At 45.3% G+C, this 15,732-nt stretch overlaps 1 protein-coding gene across 1 annotated transcript; it reads right to left on the reverse strand.

The window, feature by feature from the left end:
* Positions 1-1,843: 1,843 nt before the first annotated feature.
* On the reverse strand, positions 1,844-14,693 carry TTC9B (tetratricopeptide repeat domain 9B). The gene is made up of 3 exons (XM_040405654.1): positions 14,333-14,693; positions 3,668-3,850; positions 1,844-1,938 (listed from the first exon to the last, which is right to left on the reverse strand). Exons 1-3 carry the CDS (start codon positions 14,622-14,624, stop codon positions 1,844-1,846), a joined length of 570 nt encoding a protein of 189 aa, XP_040261588.1. The 5' UTR covers positions 14,625-14,693.
* Positions 14,694-15,732: the final 1,039 nt, after the last annotated feature.

Below are 15,732 nucleotides of genomic sequence, written 5' to 3' on the forward strand. Positions count from 1 at the left end.
CCACATTGCTGAAAAAAATGATGTTTTAATATCTGCAAATGAGCCTCTAGGAGCAATGGGGGCGTTACCATTACACCTAGAGGCTCAGCTCTCTCTTCAGCTGCTGCGTCCTCTGCACTTTGACAGGGTCACGTGTGATGATGTTTTCACTGCCTGGTCCTGTCAATCAAAGTGCAGAGGGAGCAGAAGTTGCAGAGAGAGCTGAGCCTTTAGGTGTAATGGCAACACCCCCGTTGCTCCTAGAGGCTCATTTTCATATATTAAAACATCATTTTTCCCAGCAATGCGGGCACATATGACCATGGGACCAACACAGATGCCTTTAGCTGCCAAGAGCACACGTAACAGGTCAGCCAGTGTCATAGGTACAAAACTGCTGACAGATGCCCTTTAGGCTAGGGCTATGTATCGCATGACATATAGGGTACAACTACACTGTAACATGTGTCACACAACATATTTTGTAATGATAGTCAATGGTGGCGCACTACGACATGCTGCGACTGTGACATGACAGTCACACAAAAATCCATCCTGGATGGAATTTTTTAGACTGTCGTGTTGCAGTCGCAGCATGTCGCAGTGTGACACCATTATACTATTATAAAAATTGTCACGCGACAACTGTCGCCATGCGGCTCTAGCCTTAATTGAAATAAAGTAAATAAAGTAAGCAAAATAACATAAATAAAATGAAAATAAACTAAAATAAAAAAATAATTAAAGTAAATTAAGTAAATAAAATAACGTAAATAAAATAAACAGCATGAAAATAAATAAAATAAAAGTAAGTAAATAAAGTAAGTAAAATAAATTAAAAATATTTTTAGAAAATCAATACAGTTAAGACTGGGAAAAATTTTCCTTCCATATCTTTGAAAAAAAAACTATCATTGTTATGACGCGACGATCACACTGGATTTGCATTGCTATAAATAAAGCAATTTTTTATTTTTCTTTAATTTTTTTATTTTTTTTTACATTTGAAAAAAGATTCAGGAACAGAGTTTGTTGGCTTTTATTTACAAAAGAAAGTCCTACACGACATCCTTTATGTTTCTGAGACTGAAAAACAAAGCACGGTTTCACTTCATATGGCATGAGGGAGTCGCTCTGTCTGAATGATGTTTCCCGCTTATGCCGAAAGTGCCAAGCGTTAAATAGAAGTGTAAGGTGCAGAGGCGGCGTTAAATGATCAGGTATCACACTTCCTTCCATTTTGTGTAACAGTCTTGATCATTCCTGTAAATCTGAACACAATGCAGTCACTTGTTTGGTCGTCCTCTGAGCGGGCCGGCGCAGAGGGGGAGGATAGGTCGAGATGCACACATTTGCAATCGGAAGTCTCCATTTCACATGGATCTAAGTCGAGGGAGTCAGCTTGCTTGTATCAGCCGGTGGCTCGTTATGTCATTGGGGCAGTTTTTCTTAATAGATGCAATATATGGCATGGATGGAAGCTGAGATTAGGAGCTTGGTTAATCAGCATGCTGCCTCCAGAGCTACTGAGCATGACCCGTCCAAATATGAATATGTCCTATATCTATGTGTGTGTTGTCTAGACACGTAATCATAGAGAAACACACACATGAACACTTGATGCATGCATTGACACATTATAGGTAGTCGAGAGGCAGATAGATGTATAAAATAATCTTTTTTTTCATTAAATAATTTATATAAAGTGCCAGAGCTGCATGATTCTTTTATATCGTGGTCTCTTGATGAGAGAAAGACTGTTGAGGTTTGCACAGGGCGATGCTCAGTATCAGCCACCATGCTCTTGCTCACAGTATCTCAACATACAAGTCTGGTGAAGGGTAGGTTCAGGTCCAACGTTGGGCTATCCAATCACCTCCTTAAGACCTTTCCTTTCCCGTTGGTTTGACCGCTGCACTTTCATTTCTGTCAGCTGGATGTAGCGAAGAACGTTAGTGTCTGTATGAAAAGAGAAGAACAGTCACATTTCAGCTCTACGTGTTGAAATGGGATATGCAAATTAGCTTAAAGGATGATTCCACCAAAAATCCCTAATGTTCTGCCCGTTGTAGGCAGTGTTCATGCAGTTTATTTGCTTTATGGTTTGCATTTTTTTTCTTTAAGGGGAACTTCGAGATGTACGGAGACCCATCATCCTATATAACGCTAATCTCAGCATAGCTAGGATAGGCCTTATTCATTAAGGTGACCATCCAATGACACCATGTTTGATATCTCTTATACAAAAATTTCTATAACAAAACAAGCCTCTAAAGGAGCACTCCAGGCAAAACTGGTAAGTGGGATGTCTAGTGCAGGGCTTTTGGGGTGGAGCATAACAATGGGGTACAAAGAACCCAGGGTAGAAGTCATACAATACCCTCTTAGAGCCTGCATTAAGGCCCCCATACACATTAGTAGTACACATGAGTATTTTTGTCTGGTTGTGCCATTTTGACAGGACCAGCCAAAAATCGAATGTGTATGGGGAGCTCCCAACATTCCTCGACAGATGATGTTAAGGGAGAGAAGAATCGGAACATGTTGACATTGTGTCATCTGACAAGGAAAAGAAGGATCCGACACATTGACATACAGTAATCTATCAAGGAAGAGAAGGATCAGACATGTTGACATAGTCTATCAAGGAAAAGAAGAATCAGACATGTTGACATCATCTGTCATGGGAGAGAAGGTTCTGACATGTTGACATCATCTGTGAAGGGAGTTAAGGGTTGGATACGTTGACATCAGCTATCAAGGGAGAGACGTATTGGACACGTTGACATCATCTGTCAATGGAGAGAAGGTCAGACAAGTTGATATCAGCTGTCAAGAAAGAGAAGGATCGGAAATGCTGACATCGGCTGTCAAGAGAGAGAAGGATCAGACACGTTGACATTGGCTATCAAGGGAGAGAAGGATCAGACATGTTGACATCATGTCAAGGGAAAGAAGGATCGGACACATTTACATCATCTGTCAAGGGAGAGAAGGATCGGACACATTGATGTCATTTGTCAAGGGAAAGAAGACATGAACACATTGACATCATCTGTCAAGAGAGAGAAGGATCAGACACGTTGACATCATGTCAAGGGAGAGAAGGATCGGACACAATGACATAATCTGTCAATGGAGAGAAGGATCGGACACATTGACGTCTTGTGTCAAGGGAAAGAAGACATGAACACATTGACATCATCTGTCAAGGGAGAGAAGGATCAGACACGTTGACATCGGCTGTCAAGGGAGAGAAGGATCAGACACGTTGACATCATCTGTCAAGGGTGAGAAGGAACGGACATCTCAATTTTCAATGCCCAATCCTTTTGTTCACTTGGAAGTAAGCCACCACCAGAGGGGTTTGGCAGCAGTTCTCTCCTCTCTCCCCTTTGATAGAACATACATGCTTGGCCGAGCAGAACATGTATGTGTAAGGGGGATTTGTTCGTCCAACTGCTATCAATTGGAAGATTTAATTAAAGGGGTTCTCCATTTTGTAAAATTCCTACTTAGAAGATGACTTGTCAATAACCAGGACATCAGGGCCCAAATACCTCGAGTTAAATACTTTGAGCTACACCTCTGTGTCAAAATGTGGCAAAAAGTCCTGGAGATCTGTGTCTAATACAAAATGGACCTCCATATTACATACAATGCTACCAATGATTGGGGGTTTATATACCTGTAGGCTCCCGACTTCGAGCGTCCTTGAGATAGAGCAGAGCATTGCCATAGTCTCCTAAGTGGTAGAAGGCGATGCCGGCTCGATATGTGGCTTTAAAGTTGCTGTTCTGTTTTTCAAGCACCTTCAGGCAATATTCCTTCACCCGCTCGTAGTTTACCAGCTCAGACTGCAGCATACAGGCTGTGGGGAGCAATCACCAGGGGACAGAAGATTATTATTAACATTCATTAATCCTAGAGAGAATAGGGCAGAGTATAGAGTGACACAGGCAGAAAGGAGGAAGGAAGCTTGGCATTAGTAGCCAAATGGAGATATGACAAATGGGGTCTACTCCTGTAGCCAAGACTGCCAATGTCAGCTTATGGATCTTCTGTAAACCTGCAGGGAATTTATGCAGAAACTTAAAAAATACTGTAATTTTAACCCTCCCCCTTCCCCAAATATATAGTAAAGCAGCAGGCAACGACCAGCAGGTCGTACACTCAGATCAATAGACACTTGTGGAGATCTGAATGCATCGGTCATGCTCTATTGATGGTCATGCAAATAATTTGTTTTAACGTGGACAAGGAGTCATATTGCATGGGACTTTATGCGTTCTCTACTTTTGCCAATTTTGCTTCAATCATTGGGTTTGAGGTTTTGCTCTTCATGGTGCTGTGGTGCAGATACAGAAGAGAAGTTACCAGACGTCAGAAAGTGTTGAAGCGCCTGTATCGGCACTCATGCCCTTTTCCCTGAAAGCTCCAAATTTAGCATTGTCAGGGCAGGGTATACAGTTGCAAGAATAAGTAAGTGAACCCTTTGGAATTATCTGAATTTCTGCATTAAAGAGGTTTTCTTTGGATTATCATATTGATGACCTATCCTCAGGATACGTCATCAAAAGAGATGAGCGAATTTCTGCTTATGAAATTCATTCACACTTCGTTTGTTGGTAGAAGGTAAATTGCGTTATGGATTCCGTTACCACTGACCATAACGTAATTCTATGGCGGAATGCATAACGGAATGCCTTTAGGGATTTCGTTATTCAATCCGTCATAATAGAAGTCTATGGGCTGCAAAACGGATCCGTCCCATTTCCGTTATGCAGGGGAGGACTCCCCTGCATAACTGGAACGGGATGGATCAGTTTTGCATCCCATAGACTTCTATTATGGAATGAATAACGGAATGCCTCTAAAGGCATTCCGTTATTCATTCCGTCATAGAATTACGTTATGGTCCGTGGTAACAGAATCCATAACGCAATTTACCTTCTACCAACAAACGAAGTGTGAACGAATTTCAAAATATAAAATTCGCTCATCTCTAGTCATCAATATGAGATCGGCGGGGATCCCGGCAGTCAGTCCCTCCGCTGATCTCATATTAATGTCTCGATGATAGGTCATCAATATGATAAACACAGAAAATCAGCTGTTTGAGGAGACCACAGCCATCAATATGAATATTGTGGAAAACTCCTTTAATTACTAATAAAATGTGTTCTGATTCAAGTCACAATTATAGACAAGCATAATCTACACTAATAACATGTAATATCTAATATCTGAGTCTCACTTCCTTCAGGGATTCGCGTCCCCACCTATCCCTTTGATGAGCTTGATGGACTTATGTCTTTTTTCAACTGTATTACGGTAACTTTGTAACACACAGACCATTCATGTCTTTTATTGAAAGCTTTGAATAAACATCCAAAGTGCAGGGAGAAAAGGTAAGGCCTCTTTCACACGGGCGTTGCGGGAAAAAGTGCGGGGGCGTTGTGGGAACATGCGCGATTTTTCCGCGCGAGTGCAATACATTGTAGTCGTTTTGCACTCGCGTGAGAAAAATCGCGCATGTTTGGTACCCAAACCCGAACTTCTTCACAGAAGTTCGGGCTTGGGATCGGTGTTCTGTAGATTGTATTATTTTCCCTTATAACATGGTTATAAGGGAAAATAATAGCATTCTGAATACAGAATGCATACTAAAATAGCACTGGAGGGGTTAAAAAAAAAATAATTTAAATTAAACTCACCTAAGTCCACTTGATCGCGCAGCCGGCATCTCTTCTGTCTCCTTCTTTGCTGATTGCAGGAAAAGGACCTGTGGTGACGTCACTCCGGTCATCACATGGTCCATCACATGATTTATCACCATGGTAAAAGATCATGTGATGGATCATGTGATAACCGGAGTGAGATCATGTGATGACCGGAGTGACATCACCACAGGTCCTTTTCCTGCATTTAGCAAAGAAGGAGACAGAAGAGATGCCGGCTGCACGATCAAGTGGACTAAGGAGAGTTTAATTTTTTATTTATTTTTTTTAACCCCTCCAGCGCTATTTTACTATGCATTCTGTATTCAGAATGCTATTATTTTCCCTTATAACCATGTTATAAGGGTAAATAATAATGATCGGGTCTCCATCCCGATCGTCTCCTAGCAACCATGCGTGAAAATAGCACCGCATCCGCACTTGCTTGCGATTTTCACGCAACCCCATTCATTTCTATGGGGCCTGCGTTACGTGAAAAACGCACAAAGAGGAGCATGCTGCGATTTTCACGCAACGCACAAGTGATGCGTGAAAATCACCGCTCGTGTGCACAGCCCCATAGAAATGAATGGGTCATGATTCAGTGCGGGTGCAATGCGTTCAACTCACGCATCGCATCCGCGCGGAATACTCGCCTGTGTGAAAGGGGCCTAAGGGAACCTCTGTGTGGCTTTTCAAAGAGCTAATTGGCAAAAGGTGTTTCATTAAAGGAGAGGAGATTGGAATTGTCTTACACTGGTGCTTTGTACATGGAATAAAGGCACACAAAGCCTGGTTACTGACAATTTTCGTCAGAAGGCTTGGTTAATATGAATTATGTCTCAATGCAAACTACTTTTAGAAGATGTGTTATAGAGATGCATGACATAGGAAAAGACTACAAAAACATTGCTGAAGAACTGGGTGTACATCAGTCCATGGTTAAACAAATTATCTACTAGTGGAGAAAGCTGTTGCTACTTTCCCTAGGAGTGGACATCCTGTGAAGATCACTCCTAGAGTACAATGGCAATACTAAAACAGGTGAGAAAGAACCCAAGGGTACAAGCAGAAGTACGACGGGCGCCTCACCCCAGGGCCTCTATATCGCGTCCCAGGTGTAGTAGGGGTGGTCCGGCCTAAATGTCTCTATGTGTCACGGTGCTCGTACCTGGATACTGCTGGTCCCCAGGCTTTGGCTCCGAAGCAAATAATAGGGGGAATAATTGAGGGATTGGAAAGAATAACTTGAGTCCAGACCTTGAGATGAAGTTCAATGGCAGCTTTACTTTGAATAAACATTTCTTCAAACAGTTTACAGGCTTTGTCTTGGTTCCAGCAGGCTTTAGCATTAAACTGGCAGGCAAACTCAACTCTGCTATATCTTTCTCCCACTCTGCAGTACTGACAAGCTGACTGGATAACTTGGCTTCCTCTTTACGCTGCACTTCACTTTTTAGTCGGACTAAGGGTCCATTCACACGTCCATAGTGTATTGCGGATCTGCAATACAACCAGCCGGCACCCCCATTGAACTGCCTATTCTTGTCCACAATAGTGTGCTCTCCACATCCATTCCTACCCCATTGAGAATAAATCGGTCCGCATCCGTTCCGGATATTGCAGAACGGATGCGGACCCATTCCACGGACGTATGAATGGACCCTTATCTTCAGCCAAGGAATAGGTTAGAATCCTGGCAGCTCCAACAGGGAGTCTCAACCAGCACAAACCAGAACTGCCCCACCTCCTTCTGGTAGCAAGCAGGACTGGCCCACTTCTAACCAAAGGGTGGGGGAGAATGGAATGGTGAGTTCCATTCTATCTAACTATAGCTCTGCCGTGTTTGCTGCCACCTGCTGGTGAACCAGGCATATTACATATGAACAATTGCATAACAAGATTAGGAATGCACATTGTGAAGGACCTGGGCAAAAATACATAAGGTGACACTGTGTTAGCCCATTAAAGACAGTAGCAGGGTTCAGGAGTGGTAACACCACTCTGGGGTGTTACAGAAGACCTGCTGAAAAATCTACAAACTGTAAAAACCTTTGTTCAACTGAACAATATTGGTGTTCATGGAAGAGTGCCATGAGGGAAGCTACTGCTGTCCAAATGAAAAATCATTGTGGCCCATCTCAAGTTTGTCTGAGACCATCTTGATGTTCCACAATGCTTCTGAGAAAATGTTCTATGGGCACAGGAGACAAACATGTGCCCAATAAAAGACATGGACAGTACACGTCTGTGTGTTATTAGTTTAATTACATTGTGTTTGTCTACAATTGCGAGTAATTAATGCAGATTTCCAGAGTTCACTTACCCGTTCTTGCAACTGTATTTTAGAAGGTTTCATCCCATCCTCACTGCCTCCTTAGGGGGTGTAATGATCTCCTTTTAAATGGAGAAGTTTCAACAAAAGCATATTCTCCAGACATACTGCTTTCTTTTGTCTTAATTGAAGGATGCTGAATTGTTGATTGTTTGCTTCTGGCATTCAGAAGGTCCCAAGTCCAAACACCAGAAGTGAAGAACCTCCTGCCTTACAGGGGTTGTTCAGCTTTCTGGAGTTTTTATTTTATTTTATTTTGATAGGGGCCTGTTGGAAAAACCAAATTCACCTCCTTTCTGCCACTCCCTTCCAGCTCCCTGGATCCATGGCTTCCTTCAATGGTCTTCCGATCCCTGTCCTGTAAACTTTCGGATGGATGGGGTCATGTGTGCCGCTGCAGCCAATTATTGGCCTTAGCGATGATGTGTTACCAAGCAGTATGTCACTGCTAGGTCACGTATCGTTTGGGTATATGTCAACGCTGAGGCGGTCTACGTGACCCCATCTATCTGGAAGTTTACAGGACGGGACTGGAAGACCAGTGAAGGAAGCTAGGGACTAAGGGAGCTGGAGCGGGGCAGCGGAAGGCAGGTGAGTATGGTTCAGCTTCAGTCAAAAGTTACAGAAGTCCAGAAATCTGGACATCCCCTTTAATTAGAACCTGTCAGCACTCCTGACATGTCTGTTTTAGTAAATACTTGGATCTACCATGAAAGCATCTTTTCCCTTAACTCTCCACTTGCATTGCAGTATGGGGATTGTACATAGCAACACACAAGTTGCCACGACCATGACATGCAAGTCACAAGAAATCCGTCTGGTTTGACTTTTTTATAACTTCATTCATGTGGCTAATGTCCCGATACTGCGTTCACATGGCTACGGTCCCGATACTGCGTTCACATGGCTACGGTCCCGATACTGCGTTCACATGGCTACGGTCCCGATACTGCGTTCACATGGCTACGGTCCCGATACTGCGTTCACATGGCTAAGGTTCCGATACTGCGGTCAAGTGGCTAAGGTCCTGATACTGCGATCACATGGCTAAGGTCCTGATACTGCGATCACATGGCTAAGGTCCCGATACTGCGATCATATGGCTAAGGTCCTGATACTGCGATCACATGGCTAAGGTCCCGATACTGTGATCATATGGCCAAGGTCCTGATACTGCGATCACATGGCTAAGGTCCCGATACTGTGATCATATGGCCAAGGTCCTGATACTGTGATCACATGGCTAAGGTCCTAATGCTGCAATCAAGTGGCTGAGGTCCCGATACTGCGATCACATGACTAAGGTCCGAATACTGATATCATATGGCTAAGGTCCCAAAACTAGAATCACATGGCTAAGGTCCTGATACTGAGATCACATGGCTAAGGTCCCGATACTGCTTTCACGTGGCTAAGGTCCTATTACTGCGATCAAGTGGCTAAAGGTCCTGATACTGCGATCACATGGCTAAGGTCCCGATACCGTGATCACATGGCTAAGGTCCTAAAACTGCTATCACATGCCTAAGGTCCAGATACTGCGACCAAGTGGGTAAGGTCCTAATACTGCGATCACATGGCTATAGTCACTATGTATCCCTGGCCTAATTCCTCATTGAATTTTATAAATACATTGACAACTGGCTATTATCATTCCCCCGGTCAAAGGATTGTGTTCCTGCAGAGGCTGACACCCACAGCACTGATTGGATAGTTCAAGAATTGATAGGGACACCTCAAGGGGTTTAGCTAAGGCCTCTTTCACACTTGCGTTGTCCGGATCCGGCGTGTACTCCACTTGCCGGAATTACACTCCGGATCCGGAAAAACGCAAGTGTACTGAAAGCATTTGAAGACGGAACCGTCTTCCAAATGCGTTCAGTGTTACTATGGCACCCAGGACGCTATTAAAGTCCTGGTTGCCATAGTAGTAGTGGGGAGCGGGGGAGCGGTATACTTACAGTCCGTGCGGCTCCCCGGGCGCTCCAGAATGACGTCAGAGCGCCCCATGCGCATGGATGACGTGATCCATGTGATCACATGATCCATGAGCTTGGGGCGCCCTGACGTCACTCTGGAGCGCCCGGGGAGCCGCACGGACGGTAAGTACACTGCTCCCCCGCTCCCCACTACACTTTACCATGGCTGCCAGGACTTTAGCGTCCCGGCAGCCATGGTAACCACTCTGAAAAAGCTAAATGTCGGATGCGGCAATGCGCCGAAACGACGTTTAGCTTAAGGCCGGATCCGGATCAATGCCTTTCAATGGGCATTAATTCCGGATCCGGCCTTGCGGCAAGTGTTCCGGATTTTTGGCCGGAGCAAAAAGAGCAGCATGCTGCGGTATTTTCTCCGGCCAAAAAACGTTCCGTTCCGGAACTGAAGACATCCTGATGCATCCTGAACGGATTTCTCTCCATTCAGAATGCATTAGGATAATCCTGATCAGGATTCTTCCGGCATAGAGCCCCGACGACGGAACTCTATGCCGGAAGAAAAGAACGCAGGTGTGAAAGAGCCCTTAGGCTAATGGGCCCCAGTGCAACAGTTTGGCTTAGGACAACCCCCTCCCGCACTATTACTCCATTACAGTCGGCTGCAGCCTCCACTTGACTTTCTGTTGCATCCCCGGCAATGGTCCCTCTAAACCAGGCATGCTCAACCTGCGGCCCTCCAGCTGTTGTAAAACTACAACTCCCACAAAGCCCTGCTGTAGGCTGTTAGTTCAGGCATGCTGGGAGTTGTAGTTTTGCAACAGCTGGAGGGCCGCAGGTTGAGCATGCCTGCTCTAAACCTTTGTAGCAAGTGAGATGGGAAGTTAGCGATCTGGGCAAATGTAAATGTACGACTGCAAAATATCTCTCTATGATCAGACAGAGCGATTCAGAAGTGATCTGCCTGGTTAGTCAGTGTGGTGACGGAGGCTTGCTGGCTTAGGGGCCTGGTCGCAACTGCAGCCTCTGCCATCCCTACAGCTACGCCACTGGACACCCCCCACAAATGGTAACACTCAGTCATGAATGCATTCATAGGTTTCTGGTAGGAATAACAGGGGAACAACACAGAGCTTTAAGAAAGGATGCTGCAGAATTGTTATTTCATGGGTGGCAATTCAATTATTTACTAGAAGGGACATGTCAAGAGAGTTACCAGGTCCTCTTTAAGGGTGCCTGGACACTGGGATATACCCCAAGTGAGAGCAGTGTCCTATAGGCACGATGAGGTCCAAGTCCCCAAATGAATTAAGCACTAAGTGGTCGTTGATTTTTAGGAAAGCACCTGGTGCACTCACTATTATGAAGGTTCCAATTGTTAAAGGAGTATTCTAGTCTTAGCGAATAAATGTTATTCTATCTGTATTTATTCCTCGCGGTTTTCAAGATCTCTGCTTGCTGTCATTCAATAGTAATCCACTGTGCAGCATACAGATAGTTGTCTGGCCATTCAATCAATATGTCCTCATCTAAATCACTTTAAGTTATCTAGCGCTGCACTAGTTAGATCCAGTGAGGCAGACAGAATAGACCGACCCCCTTCTCCTTAAGGGTGACATATGAACACATGGAAACTAAGATTTTCCTAGATATTTCCTTCGGAATTGGTTCTCTCATCAATATCAGATCAGTGGGTATCCAACACCCGGCGCCCCCTCCGATCAGTTGTTTCAGGCAGAAACTGTACAGTGAATTAAGCCTAAGGCCTCAATGGGTCCGTTGAAAACTCGGCTAATGCACCGTTTGTCATCCGCGTCCGTGATCCGTGGTTCCAGTCCGTCAAAAAAATATAACCTGTCCTAGTTTTTTCACGGAAAACGATTCGCGGACCCATTCAAGTCAATGGGACCGTGAAAAAACGCGGAGGCACACAAGATTGCGTCCGTTTTTTTTCCTATCATTTGCATGGCAAACTTGACTTAGACTTTTTTTTTACTTTCCTTCATGTCTGGTGATCCTCCAAAAATAAAGGAAGACACATGGAAACGGATCACGGAACAACGGAACACAACAACGGTCGTGTGCATGAGGCCTTATGCAGAAGGCTCCATACGCCATGTAGTGGCTGCGCTGGGGTACTGCAACTCAGCTCTCATTCAAGTGACTGGGAGCTGAGCTGCAATGCGCCAGCATCGGGAACTGCAGAGTGGACAGAGCCTTCTGCTTCCCGCTCCATCCACTGTACAGTTTGTGCATGAAACAGCTGATAGGTTTGGGGCGCCGGGTGCTGGACCCCCACTGATCTGATATTGATGACCCACCCTGAGGATAGGTTATCAATATCTAAGATCCAGAAAACCCCTTTAACTCACATCTAATTTCTGCTAAGCCACACCCACTTGTCAAACCCCTAATAAATGTGGTGTAAGGATTTTGGGTGCATTTGCAATAGTAAAACTGCCTCTCGTTTTCTTCCTTCCTTCCTTATTATAGTGCAGCATGATTTTAATTAAAGGGTTATTTTTTATTATTACCGTATATACTCGAGTATAAGACGAGTTTTTTGGCACATATTTTTGTGCTCAAAAAGCCTCCTCGTCTTATACTCGAGTCTAGTCTAGCTCCGGTAATACAGGCAGTGCGGGGGGCGGCGCTCACTCACTGACGTCACGCGCATGCGCTGCCTAGTGGGAGAAGGCGCGTGACGTCAGTGAGTGAGCGCCGCTCCCCGCACTGCCTGTATTACCGGAGCAAAGACAAAGTAAGAATACTGCTGTGAGCGTCGGGGAGGGGGATCTGTGGATGGCACTGTAGGGGGATCTGTGGATGGCACTGTAGGGGGGTCTGTGGATGGCACTGTAGGGGGGTCTGTGGATGGCACTGTAGGGGGATCTGTGGATGGCACTGTAGGGGGATCTGTGGATGGCACTGTAGGGGGATCTGTGGATGGCACTGTAGGGGGATCTGTGGATGGCACTGTAGGGGGATCTGTGGATGGCACTGTAGGGGGATCTGTGGATGGCACTGTAGGGGGATCTGTGGATGGCACTGTAGGGGGATCTGTGGATGGCACTGTAGGGGGATCTGTGGATGGCACTGTTTAGGGGGGAGATCTGTGGATGGCTCCCTGTATTTAATGCAGAGTGTGTGTGTATATAATGCACACACTCTGCATTAAATACAGGGAGTCACCCTCTTGCAGATGTGTGTATATAATGTAGAGTGTGTGCATTATATACACATACACTCTGCATTATAGCTGCATTTCCCACCCTAGTCTTATACTCGAGTCAATAATTTTTCCCATTTTTTGGGGGTAAAATTAGGGGCTCGGCTTATACTCGGGTCGGCTTATACTCGAGTATATACGGTATATTTTTATATTTATTTTTCTTTTTTAAATTATAAATGTATCATATTTATTATTATACATTACAGTGCAGTGACTGTATGGCACTATTATTGCGCGGTGTAGGGCATCGCTTTGGGATCATATGCCACTAATTGGGCAAAGCATGGCATCGTTATTTGGGCAGTGGGGGTTAATTTTATATAGGGACTGTGTGGCACCTATTGGGTTAATGTTTTATATGAGCGGTATTATCTGGAGACTGTAGATCAGTATTATTTTAGCAGTTTAGGGGTAATGTTATTAGGGGTCCACAGGTTGCGTCTGGTATCGCGGCAGCTCCATTTATTTGGATGTGGATGAGCTGCAATACTAGACACAACCCATGGACAGGTGTGGCGCTGTTTCTAAACCTGGCATATTATTAGACCAACTCAATAGTGTGGATGTCATCTGCCGTGCGACAAACCCAAGCAAACTATTTGGAACTATATTTTATATCACCCAGCTTTCCTAGAAACGGAAAATCTTTTTGGGGGAATCTCATCTGCATCGAAAATAAGAAAATGCTATAGATAAAGGCAGAAGAAGAAGTTATGGCTACAGTTGGCCTCTAAACGGAAGAGCGGGCACAATACTAATGGGCGCTTCTCTTGCTCCCTTTGCGGGGTCACACTGTGATAGAGACTGTTGCGCCCCCTGTGGGGTGACACGATCACGAGTCTGATGACATGGAATCTGCGCCTCCTACTGCAGGGTAGAAAGAAGGGGGCTAGAAAACATGGATCCTTTCTAGGGTGGCACACGGCATGGAGCTACCAGCTTCCCACCGTAGGGCGACATGTGTAATTTTTGTGCCCCCTCTGGCAAACAAAAGGTTAACGAGCACGAAGGACCCCTGTGCCTCCCCCTCACCAGTTCCCAATTCACAGGGTTAATCTCTTGTCACTTCCACACCAGTGCGTCCTCCACCCCCCCCTCCCTCCACCGCTGCATCCGAGCCTCCACCACCTACCAGTCAGGCTGTCATAACATTCGATCTCTGTGGCCTCCACCCGCACCTTCTGAGCCTCCGTCAACCTTGTGCCGGCTCCGCCGTTGGTCTTCCTCTCCTCCCCATCTTCGTGGACACCCTTCAGCACCAGCAGGGCCCGGTGATACTTGCCTATAGCATCCCTGAATTTTTTGTCCTTGTAGCAGCGGTTGCCTTCTGCCTTGAACTCCACCGCCTTTTGGATTCTGGCCTCCATCTCGGGCTCAGGGTTGGCCGTCACTCTCCCACCACCCACACCGGTCTGGTCTCCCATTGCCCTCACTGGTGGCGGTCCATGCTGGGGGTATCCCAGCCCCTTTTCCCTCTGTATGTACGTTCTGTGCATAAGGGATGAACGGCAGAGATGCTGAGGATGCTGGAGGAGGAGGAGGAGGAGAGAGCGAGCAGTCCATCCCCCACTGCATTCTGGGTACCATACAGCTGAGCCATCTCTTCTTAACCCCTTGAGTATTCCTCTAAGTCAATGATTCCCAGTGCACACGTCTGGATGTAGTGAATAATTAGCGTTATTTCTACATATTCCACAGAACATCGCGACCAAAAATTTACCAATTGTAGAGTAAAAAAATAAAGAGTAAAATATCTACTAACAACAAGTAAACCAGAAGAAGTCAAAAAATTCTTTAGTATCTAACCTGGTTGTTAGATACACCTAATAAAAGAAGTACGTCCGGGAACTTATAGCCTATCCACAAGATAGGCAATGCTTTCCAAAAATTCCCAAAGCTGAACACGTGTGGCTATCTCCCCGCTGAAATGTGCAGAGAATGAAGCCGCCAGTCCCTTGTTCTCCCCAGGGGGTCGTCCACCTCCGGAACTATAGCCGTTGTGAAACTACATCTCCCAGTATGTGCCATTCACTTCAACTGAGAAAGTGTGTATGCTAGGAGTTGTAGTTTACCTGCTGCTTTAGTGCCAAAAATTGCTGATTCCAGCCACAGGTGTTGGTCCCAAAAGGGTCCTCTGGCAGTACCTTTCTATTTTTTTAAGGAACATTTCCCTTTAAAAAGAGAAAAAAAAAACAATCCGAAAATATCAAATTTTAATATTATAATACTCTAGCTTTTAATATTCCATCAAATTGGTTATGACATATTGTGACTGCTTGTAAGAGCCCATAGGGGCTGCTACCCAACCGTCTATAGCAGGTTTCAGCAATCTTTGGCACTCCAGCTGCTGTGAAACAAACAGAAGTGAATGGGAGCGTACTGCGCATGCGCGGCCCCCACTCCCATTCATTTCTATGGGGCCGACGGATTTAGTCGAGCCAGCGCTCAGCTATTTTTGCCGGCCCCACAGAAAATGAATGGCGGACGGCTGCGCATGCACAGTGCGCCCTCCTTCACTTACGGGGCTCCGTT

This window comes from Bufo bufo, chromosome 8 (assembly GCF_905171765.1).
Source record: "Bufo bufo chromosome 8, aBufBuf1.1, whole genome shotgun sequence".
Lineage (NCBI taxonomy): Eukaryota > Metazoa > Chordata > Amphibia > Anura > Bufonidae > Bufo > Bufo bufo.